At 52.1% G+C, this 11,054-nt stretch overlaps 1 protein-coding gene and 1 pseudogene across 2 annotated transcripts; one reads left to right on the plus strand and one right to left on the minus strand.

Moving 5' to 3' along the window:
• Positions 1-2,396: 2,396 nt before the first annotated feature.
• Positions 2,397-9,456, minus strand: LOC101586670 (proproteinase E). Of its 2 annotated transcripts, none has more exons than XM_004637630.2 (8): positions 9,417-9,456; positions 8,419-8,504; positions 6,616-6,713; positions 6,346-6,480; positions 5,003-5,139; positions 4,673-4,807; positions 3,543-3,742; positions 2,397-2,478 (listed from the first exon to the last, which is right to left on the minus strand). In XM_004637630.2, exons 1-8 carry the CDS (start codon positions 9,454-9,456, stop codon positions 2,461-2,463), a joined length of 849 nt encoding a protein of 282 aa, XP_004637687.1. In that variant the 3' UTR covers positions 2,397-2,460. The 2 variants fall into 2 exon arrangements, with proteins under 2 accessions (XP_004637687.1, XP_004637688.1); XM_004637631.2 differs by having other exon boundaries at positions 3,543-3,695; positions 4,665-4,807.
• A 799-nt stretch (positions 9,457-10,255) lies between these two features.
• On the plus strand, positions 10,256-10,812 carry LOC105743032 (annotated as a pseudogene).
• The last annotated feature ends 242 nt before the right edge of the window (positions 10,813-11,054 follow it).

An 11,054-nucleotide genomic window follows, 5' to 3' on the forward strand; every position in this document is an offset into this window, starting at 1 on the left:
ATTTCTTCCTACACAAGAGCAAGGTATATCTTTCCATTTATTGATATCCTTTCTCAGAGTACTACAGTTTTTGATGTAGAGGTCTTTGCTACCTTCATCAGATTGGTTTCCAGGCATTAATTTTTTTGGATGCTATTGTGAAAGGTGGTGTTTCCCTGATGTCTCTCTCAGTGAGTTTGTATGTACAGCAAAGCTGTTGAATTTTGAACGTTGACTTTGTATCCTCCTATGCTACTGAATTTTCTTAATAGACTTAGATTTTTAGTGGAGTTTTTGGACTCTTGTATGTAGAGTACCATGTCATCGGCAAATAACAATAATTAAACTACTCTCTTGGCTATTCTTATTGATTTTATTTCTTCCCTTTCTCTAATTGCTCTGAGGCTAATTTCTTAATGGAAGTGAATTATTTGGAAGTGAATGTTAATGGGGCGTTAATATGAAGAAGTACTTGTGCATGTCCTTTCCACCTCCAAGCTTTCTTTTATTGTATTAAAAAGAACACGAGGAGAGGAATTCAGGGGTATTTCTGTTGCTTCATTCTGCTCAGCAGGAATGGTTCAGACCCCAAGCACAGTCTGCTGGGTGGTGGGCTGGTGTGCAGCCCTGCATGGTGGCCGAGTGCCCACCTCCTCTCCAAGGCGACCAGGACTCCCGCTGGCCTCTCCCTCGCCTCTGTCCTCCTGACCCAGAATCTGCCACAGGGCAGGGTGCTAGTGTGTGCTCAGTGCAAGACTCTGATGTGCTCATTTCTATTTAAATGATGAAGTCACTTCAGGGCACGAAGCACAGAATCCTCTGTCTCTGAGCTGCCTTCAGGAAATAAATGAATAAATAACCACAAGCTCCATTTCCGCGCTCCACAGAGGCTGGCGGGGCAGTTTGTGTGCAGCGTTGAGTACAAATTTGTGTGCCTGCCCTGGTTGGCGTGCAGCTGTCTATGCCATGACCCACTTGACCCAGGTTCTCTGAGATTTTCTCAGAACTGTGTCCTAGCATCCTCTCAGTCCCAGGCAACCAGCAAAATCGGTCACCATGGCAACTCTTCTCTCTTCTGTGCCTCATCCCCCGCCCCACCACTGTCTTGGTGAGAGAGGGCTGGATCCAGTCTCATCTCTGCACTTAAGATCTCAGGTCTCACAACAGTCATGAGCAGGCAAGGGGCAGGTCCTCCAGCATCCCTGATGCCATGCGTGGGTGACACTGGCAGTTACTGCTGTCGGCCACTGCCAGATGCAGTAGGAGTCGGTCCCTGCTCTCTGTGGGCTCCTGGTTGGTGGAGCCCTCAGGGACACCAGGCCCTAACATTTGCAGTTCTTTCTTTCTTCTTTTATTCTGCTTATTTATTAATTAATTTATGTATTGGCCAGCTCAGCCCACTCTGAGGGTGGGGCTGGCGCAGCATGTGCCGCTAGAGAATCGAACCACAGTCCCCTGTGCCTGCCTAAGCCTGCCTCAGCAGGCGCTTTAGGCCGCTGAGCTATCTCACTGGCCCCATCTGCACTTTCTTTTAAAGCAAGCATTCCATCTACATGCACTACTCAGGCTAAGTGGACAGATTTATAGGCCCTTCACTACCTGAAAGGTAACTCACAAGCATACGAATGGGATCCCAAGAGAAGAATTACTGGAACATGACCACTCTGCAGCAGGAAGTGCCTCTTCTACCTTCCTGGAAGTGGGAGGGGAGTGCTGCTTATACAGCAGCTGCAGCCTTGGGATTGGCCTAAATTTGGGCCCGCTGATTGGTCCAAACTAGCTAGGACTCACACCTTTCCACCCAAGCACACGGATTGGTCCAATTTGAGTTCTCCTGCTTAGTCTAACTTGGGCCTGCTGGCATGAGGGCAGACACCTTTGGGAGTAGGGACCAGGTGTCCAGGACCACAGCAGCAGTCATGGCAGAGGTTCTTGGAACATTGCATGACACTGTGTGTTTGACAGGGGTCACATCTCCATCATGAATGTCAGGGACCCACCCAGGGAAACTTCAGGAGGACTGTCTGTGCTCATCACAGCTTCCTGGGGCCCAGAGAGGTGGTGATGGTGATGTGGACCCCAGTGGTTCCCTGATCTCGGCCACTTTTCCCAAGAGGTGGCCACACACTGCAAAGTCTGGAGGGGGAGGGATACCCACAGCTGAGCTGCACCTCTGCTCAGAGCTGCTGGAGAGAGGGAGGGAGGACACAGAGGGACTCTGAGGACAGGTGTCCCAGTCCATCCCTGAGAGAGGAGGACACCACAGGGAGTGCAGGGAAGTGTGGGGGAGAGAGTGACAGCCTTGTGCCAGACCATCCATGCTGCTGCAGACTCAGGGCAAAGGGCAGGATGGGGCGCTGTGTCCCTGTCATCAGAGCGCCCAGGGGCAGGGTGAGACAATGAAGAGGAAGGACTCGGGCTTGCAGAGACACCTTTATTCTGATTGCAGGATGTGGACCGCTCAGCCAGCTGGGCCTGGTCCTAGTTGCTGGCAATGGTCTGAAAGAAAGCAGGGAGCAGGGCAGAGAGGGCCTAGTGAGGAGCTCGGGCTCTGGAGGTGGTGATGGTGAATTACAACACCAGGGCTCAGCTCCAGCTGTCACCCCAGCAGCTGTGGGACCCAAGGAGGACACTGTACCTCTCTGAGCCTTCCTTTCCTTCTCTGTAGTAGGATAAGGCTAGTGCTTTCTTCACGAGGTTCTCTAAGAAGCTATTAAGTCAGGTGCTCACCACAGTGCCCTGGGCCATTTTGTTTCATTTCTGTTGTAGCCAGGGCAGCTTTACCCTGGAGTTAGGTCCCCAACCAGCTCTTTTCTACTTCGTTATCTTCTTATTATTATTTTGGTGTTTTTGAGACAGGGTCTCACTATGCAGTTCAGGCTGGCCTTGAGCTCACTTTGTAGCCCAGGCTGGTCTCGAACTCAGCCTCCCGAGTGTGGGGATTACAGGCCTGTGCCATGTCACCAGATTTTTTTCTGTGTCTTTATTTTTTGTTTCTCAGCACTGCAGTCCATACACCTGGGCCTTTGCATTTAGCTACTTCCTCAGCCCCCACTTTGTTTTTCAAGTTTGAGACAGGGTTGTCATTCAGTTGCCAAATTGGCCTGGCTCACCTTAAAGGTAGAATCCTCCTGCCTCAGCCTCCCAGTGTGCCAGCGGTGTTGGTGTGGTATACCACGGCAGCTCTGGCACAGGTTTAAGTGGTCTACAACGTGTAGCCATTGCTGTTATCAGGAACTATCCAAGTCATCCTGGACAGACTCTCCCTTGAGGAAAGAGTTCTGTACTCTCACTGGGGCCTGAGTGTCACTGTCTCGGCTGCCACCATGTCTCGTGGCTCTCCTGTGTCCCTACCAGCAGGCCCTGTGTGTGCATGGCCCAAAAGCACTGAAGCCACTGTGCAAACCCTTAATAACTAAGAAAGCCGAGCAGCTGGGGCTCACTGCTCTGCCCAGAAGCCATTGGAGGTCTCTGGGTGAGGAGAAAACACGTGCTCCGAGGTACCTCCATGGGCCTCTGCTCCCCCTGGATCTGGGGCCCTCACAGAACCCCCCTGAGCTCACCTCCTCGATCCAGTCAATGAAGGCCGAGACTCGTGTGAACACCGTGGGCTTCTTGAGGGTGTTGCAGCCCAAGCCAGAAACGAAGCTGGTCACCCCATGGACCTGCCAGCTGCCCTCCTCGGTGGGGCAGTTGAGGGGTCCTCCAGAGTCACCCTGGAACCACCAGAGTGGGGGCTGAGCTGTGTGCTGGGCTAAGCGCACTGGGATTAAACTTTAGGAAACTCTGGACATTTGTGATGGAGCAAGAAAGCAAGGCCTCCTCTGAGAGTGTGTGTGGATGACAGGTGAAGACAATGAACATTAATGCCTGGCAGGGAAGAGGCGCTGAAGAAATGGCAGCTCCCATGCCTGGCACCACAGGTAGTACCATTCTTCGTACTAAGAGTTTAATGAGAATATTCTGAACTCTCTTTTTCTTTCTTGTCTCTCTCTCTCTTCTCTCTCTCTCTCTCTCTCTCTCTCTCTCTCTCTCTCTCTCTCTCTCTCTCTCTGTAGTGTTGGGGGTTAAACCCCAGTCCAGAAAATTGCTCTACCATTGATTTGCATGCTCTACCATACATCTACTCTCTGAAGTTTTTTTTTTTTTTTGCTTGCCAGGGCTGCCTTGAGGGTGGGTCTGGTAAGGCATGGGGAGCTGGGGATCGAACCACAGACCCCTGGGCCTGACTGGGTTTGCCCAAGCAGGAGCTTAAACAACTGAGGTAACCCGTAAGACCCTCTTTTTTCTTATTTTGAGACAAGGTCTCTCTGTGAAGTTCAGGCTGGCCATTAACTCTTTATGTTGACCCAGATGGCCTCAAACTATAGTGATCTCCTGCCTCAGAATCCACATACTGGGATTACAGGCCTTGGCTAGCAGGCCTGGCCATGAGATGTATAATTATAGCTTCAGAACATTTGAGCTGATATGACTTGGAGGGCAGAAGGCAGTGTCCCTTGTTACAGAGAAGGAGACCCCTGATGCCCAGGGAGGGACAGTGACCTATTCCAGTGAGGGCTACCTCTGAGCAGGACCTGGAATCTGGGTCCTGTCTACCAGACCAGGCAGTATGCTGACTTCTCCAGGTACTGCCTGTCCTGGGGCTAAAGGAGGCTAGCAGGGCCTGTGCAGGGCGAACTCACATTGCAGCCAGACTGGATGTCCCCGCCGGCGCACACCATTGTTTTCCTCACAGAAAGGCCCCACCAGTCCCACTTGGAGCAGCGCTTATGGTCCACTACGGGCAGCAGGGCCTGCTGCAGCTTGTCTGGGAGAGGCCCATCGGCTGTGGGGACAGAGAACAGTGAGTGGGGAGCCAGGCCAGGAGCTGGGAGATATAGAGAACCCTGGGTACAGGGGGAACTGGATGTTCCTGCAGGGCTTATTCACCAAAGACCAGAGCTGATGTGGCCTTCCACCCACAGCCCAGGATTAGCTTTGTGTCTCTGTCCCTGTGGCCACTAGAGGGGTCTGAACATACTGTAGAGGCGGCCCCAGCCAGTGATATAGCAGGGTGCTTCATCAGGCAGGATTTCACCAGCGGGAGGGAGCTGGGCCAGCTGGACATTGTCCCCCAGCTCAGCACTGCGTGACAGCTTGACCAGGGCGATGTCATTGCTGGGGAGGAGAAGAGTCACACAGAGCCTGGGTTTCTACCCAGCCAGTCCCCACATCCTGGGCTCAGATCAGGATAATGGGGGTTGGACTCCACAACATGAACATTGAAGACCTTTTCTTTTTCTGACACTGGGGGCTGAAACCATGGTCTTGACTCTGAACTGTATTCAAAGACCTTTTCTTTTCACAGTTCTTTTTCTTTTGAGACAGGATCTCACAAAATTGCTAAGTTGCCCAGGCTAGGCTCAAACTTCAGTCCTCCTGCCCCAGCCTCCTTTGAGGCTGGGACAGCAGGCATGGCCCTGAATACCTGCCTAGGGCAAGTGGTATGAGAATCCCCATCCCCGACTCCCGCCCACTCCCACCCTTGGCCTTCTTAATCTAGAATTCTTCCCAGTGCACATGGTCCCCTGAGTGAGAACCACTGGAGAGCCCAGGACACAGCAATGGCTGGGCGGCCGCTCAGCCTCGCCAAGGCCGTGGGTCTGGGAAAAGCCAGAAATCCGTATTTCTAAGGGTTCCCCAGGTTGCTTGGATGCTGGTGTCGCATGGCCACACTTTGAGAAACAGAACTCTTGCCTTCACGTGCCTGCTGGTCACGCAAGTCACTTCACTGGGGCCCGAGTTGTCCCTCTGCTCATTCTAGGAGGCTCAGATGGGCCGGGGTCTCGCTCCTCACGGCTGCTCACACCTACACTGCACTTGCAGGTCTGAACCTCCTCTACTGTCTAGAACACCAGAGAAACTGCACCACCCAGACACACAATTCTGCCTGCACCGGAGGGCTTATGACAGACACCATGAGCCTCACAGGCACCCTGGAGCCCTGCTTCATGGTCACCCTGTGACAAAGGGCACAGTAGCCACCCCAGAGAGGTCACTGGAAGAGTGAGCTCTCAGGCCAGTGCTCCTTCTCTTGCCCACAGTTCTGAGCCAGAAGGCCCAGGCTTCATTCACATCTGTCACAAGGGGGAACCTTGGGTTTGTAGGAGAGTAGGAGCCAGAAGAGTCCTGGTTTGGGGGTAGGACTGCACCTCCCGGGCCCCAGTGTCCCCTGTATAGGGAGAGGACTCTGGTGTCTGTGCTCTTTAAAGGCTCTGGTGGCTCAAGACTTGGTGGATGTGTGCTGGGGTCTAGCATGAGGGTCACTGGCCATAAAGGGTCAAATGTAGAAGGCCCAGGTGACTGGCCTGGGACCCCACTCACCCACAGGCTACACAGTAACTGCTCCAGCGTGGATGCACAAAGAGGTCGCCAGCGTTGATGGGGATCACCTGCTCAGGCCCCTCCTTTACACTCCGGTCATACTCGCCCAGCACCACCTGGTAGGTCAGGGATGTCCTGCAGGTGGAGGACAGGTGAGTCCAGGCCTGTGGCCCTCCTCTCTCCTCTCCCACATCCCTCACTGCCCCAGCCTCCCTGTTCTCACACAGGGACAAGAGCTGGGAGAGCCCAGGGGCAGCTGACAGAACTCACGAGATGCAGTGGCCTGCAGTCAGGACCCAATTGGGGGCAATGAGGGTGCCACCGCAGGTGTGGCGGAAGGTCCCGTCCTTCTCATACTGCAAGGAGACCTGGTGGCCAAGGAGAAAAGGGCCTGAGTATCCTGGGCTCCACAGTAAGACTTGTCAGCCATGTCTCTCCATTCTGCACTGTACAACTCTAGAGAGTTCTGTTGCCATGGAAAAGAACAGCTCCCTCTGAAATGTGCAGCGCGCAGCCTGCTTAACTGCTCCTGGTGGCTCCGTCTCTTCCTACTGGGATACATTCTGAGTCACCACAACCTCCCCACTCTACAGTCTATGACCTCTCTGGGGAACAAGCACTCTTCCCTCTAGCGGGTCCCCAGCCCTTCTCTGAGAACACTCAGGGTCTCTATCTGGCTCTCCCACTCTTCTGGGCCACAGTTGTTCAAAGGCCTCCGGACCTCAAGAAGCACAACCCATCCTGAGTGCTTGTCTCTCCACTTGATCATGCATTTCATTTCCAAAAGCTCCCTCTAGACTAAGGGTAGGCAGACTCCTCATGTGGGCCCCGTCTGGGCCACGGCTAATGTTTCTGTTTTGTTTTTATTCTTTCCTATGCTAGGGATTGAACCCAGGGACTTTGTACTGAGCATCATCCTAGGTCCTTGATTGAAATCTTGAGATGGTATCTCACTGTTACTAAATTTGTAATGAAGAGTTTTTGGAGTGGATGGAGGCTCATTCCTGTCCCCATGCCATGGCTTCTTTGAGGACACAGTGGTGGTGGAATAAGTCCTGGTTCAGTAATTTTGGGTGATGCCTCCACTGTTTACCTTGTGATCCACACAGGGCGCGCCTGTACCCTCACCCAGGAAGACCTTTCATCACCATGGAAATGTCCTAGATCTCTGCTGTCTCCTGTGGCCCCTCCCATCACGTGGCTCTTGAGTATTTGAATGTGCCTAGCAGTGAATATCTGAGTTTTAATTTTACTTCCTTTAAATTAAATTGAAAGCTAGGGTTGCAGTGTGTGACGGGAGAGTGCGTGGAGCTCTCTGGGCATCTGTCGGCGTGCCCAGCGAAGGGCCTGAGCTACTATACGCCTGTAATGCCAGCCACTAAGGACACGGAGCTTCAGGCATGAAGATGGAAAGTGCTAGGCGTGCTTGAGAAATTTAGCAAGAGCCTATTTCAAAAATTATTTTCAAAAGATTTATGGAGTGGTTGGTGGTCTATGATCCCATTACTCAGGAATCGGAGGCAAAAAGGTCATTCCCATAAGTATGAAAGCATGATAGATACTATAGTGAGTTCAAAGCCAGCTTGAACTACCTGGGGAGATTCTGTCACCAAAAAAGAAAAAAAAAAAAATCCAAAAATAAATAGATTAACTAATGAACAGAAACATTTTCAGACAAGGCTTAGAGATGTACAAGGATGTAGCTCAGCTGTAGAACACTGGCCAGATGTGCCCTAGGTCCAGGGTTCAATCCCCACCAGCACTAAAATATAAACAAAACCAACCAACCCTAATCTTTCAAGTTCTCAGATCTTAGAGCGCTGATGTACAATTTGAGGAATCCAGAAGCGAGTCCCCCCTCCATCTTCCTTCTGGAAATCCACCATTACTGTACTAGCCTCAGAAGTCTACCCTCTCCACAGACTCTGTTTCTGCAAGGCCAGCAGCCAGCTGGGGTGCAGGCTGCATGGGCAAAGCAGAAGAGCAATATGGAAAGGAAGCACGACCCGTCTGGGGGATCAGACGTTGGGGCCAGGGCTGTGGAGGGCAGCGAGCACCTGGTCCAGCTCTTACCTGCCATGGCCAGCTGTAGGGAACAGCATCCTCACCATTGACCACGCGGCCAGAGGGGCCGTGGGAGGGGTGGCGGCCGCCTGAGGCTAGAGGAGACAGTGGGGTGACCTTCAGCCAGGCTCTAGAAGGAGGAAGCAGGCCAGGCCACCAGGCCCAACTGCGCCACAAGCTGCCTGTGTGGCCCTGGGCCAGCTCCTATCACCCTCTGCTCTGCAGTACCACCGAGGAAGGAGTATTTGCTGATGCATTCCCAGGCAGGGCTTTCCTAAGTCCCAGGACCCAGGGCCTCCTTCAGCTGACAGTGCCTGGAGGGCCCTGAGCCCTCCAAAGTGGAAGCCAATATCAGAAAGAGTGAGCGCTCTGAAGTGCCACTGCCTGGGCTGAGAGGCAGCAGCCTGCTTCTTGTGTCAGGACACCTGCTTTCCAGGTCTGAGGATCAGTTTCCCTCTCTGGGAAACCGGGATAATAATTGTACCGGCTTCGTGAGGCTGTGATGAGAATGAAATGAGTTCACCTAAGACCTGCTGGCAGCATCCCACCTGGCCTACAGGATGCGCTGAGCAAGTGTCACTGTCTCTGTTCATCAAGCAAGGCCACTAGGACGAGGCGGCCATGAGCCAAATGGAAGACAGCAGAGAGAGAAGCAAAAGGCCAGGCACCAGCTATGGAGCCGGAGGTGCCAGTGTGATGGGAGAGCTGTGGTGCAAATTCCAACCCGAGGCTCCAAGCACAGAGCAGGAAGTCTTAACCTTGAGAGGGGCTCAGGGACCCAGGAGGGGGCGGCCCTGGGGTGCTCCCTGCCTTTCCCTGAAGGCCTCCACCAAAGCTTGTCCAGCACCCCGCTCCTGCTGCACCGCCACAATCACGCCCAGGAATAGAAGGAGACTCCGCGTGTGGAAGCAGGTGTTGGGTGCTGTGGGACCCAGGGCAGGTGGCAGAGGCATCTGCGGCCTTGGCCTGTGCAGCACAGGGAACCCAGGCCCAGGCTGGGGTCTTACCAAGGGCCACAAGGAGAAGGGAACTCAGCAGCCACAGCATCGTGAGCTTTGAGGGGATGGGAAAGTGATCCACAACCAGGGGCTCTAATATAGGGCAGGGGGCAGAGGGAGGGCCTGGGCTGGGCCCCATTCCCAGAACAGGTGGTAGAATATCAGGTCCCCCAGAGCCCAAGGCCACAGTGCCTCCCTCTGCAGATAAAGGAGAAACAGCCAATCGAAAGACCAGGTGACTGTGCAGGTGGCATTGAGTAGCCAGCTGATAACAGGAAAAGGTAAGAAGTTTTGCTTTGACCCTGACCAAGCCTGGATTCAAATCCTGCCTCTGCCAAGTCCATGCTCTGGGACCTTGGGCAGATGGATTAACCTCTCGGAATTTCAGGTTTGCGAAATATGTGTCCTACGTATAGTTCATTTCATCTCCTTTAATTTCCATAATTTTACTGAGCACTTTCTCTATCTACCCTGAGTACCGTGCTGGGGCCACTGCCAGGAACAGGACCTTGTCCCTGTTTTCCTGTTGCTTGGTTTAAGGCAGAGACAAAGACAGGCAAGCACAGGTCCAGGAATACTGTTTCCAATCTTGGTGTGGGCAGATGGTACAGAGAAGAAAACACGGGTGGTAGGGAGCAGCCCTTGTAGCTGAGAACCCCAGAAAGTGACACTAGCGGAGGGAAGCATTTGACTGAGTCTGGATGGGTAATAGCCAGAGCAGGGAGGGTCTGGCCGCAGAGCACTCTGGGAAGAGGGGTTGATAGTGGTCAAGTGCCAAGGGCTCAAGCTGAGTGGACCAGGCTTCTTGAAGAACCACGAGTCTCTCTGATTGTCCCGCTGCTGTCAAGATGGCACCGCAGAAGGAAAAGAAGCCTAGGAGGTCAACCTGAAAGTTTAATTTGGACCTTACCCATCCAGTAGAAGATGGAATTTTTGATCCTGGAAATTTTGAACAGTTTCTGAGGGAGAAGGTTAAAGTCAATGGAAAAACTAGAAACCTTGGGAATGTTGTTCACATTGAATGGTTCGAGAATAAGATCACAGTTGTTTCTGAGAAAGTTCTCCAAAAGGTATTTGAAATATCTTACCAAGAAGTATCTTAAAAAGAATAATCTTGGGCCAGAGAGATAGCTCAGTAGAGTAAGCACTTGCCTGGCAAGTGCAAGGTCCTGAGTTGAATTCCCGGTACAATAAATAAAGAAAGAAAGAAGAAGAAGAAGAAGAAGAAGAAGAAGAAGAAGAAGAAGAAGAAGAAGAAGAAGAAGAAGAAGAAGAAGAAGAAGAAGAGTGTAAAAAGAATAATCTTCATGATTGGCTTCGTGTGGTTGCATCTGGCAAAGAGACTTAGGAACTCCGATGCTTCCAGATTAGTCAAGATGAAGATGAATTAGAGTCTGAGGACTAAGTAATTGCCTCTTACAAGGCTTTGCTGTTTCCTAAAACAAATGAAGTATGTGTGAGAAAGAAACATCCAGAAATGGGCTTTTAGTTTATTGGTGAATAAAAACATTGCAGTCTTTAAAAAAAAAAAAAACAAAAACCAACAACATGAGTCCAGCGTGGGCTGGAGGGGCAGCCCTGTCCTTGAGGAGCCACAGTGGCACTGCAAGTGCCCACCATGTCCACAGCCGGCCACATCATCCAGTA

Source organism: Octodon degus, unplaced genomic scaffold, assembly GCF_000260255.1.
Source record: "Octodon degus isolate 3935 unplaced genomic scaffold, OctDeg1.0 scaffold00092, whole genome shotgun sequence".
In the NCBI taxonomy this organism is placed as follows: Eukaryota; Metazoa; Chordata; class Mammalia; order Rodentia; family Octodontidae; genus Octodon; species Octodon degus.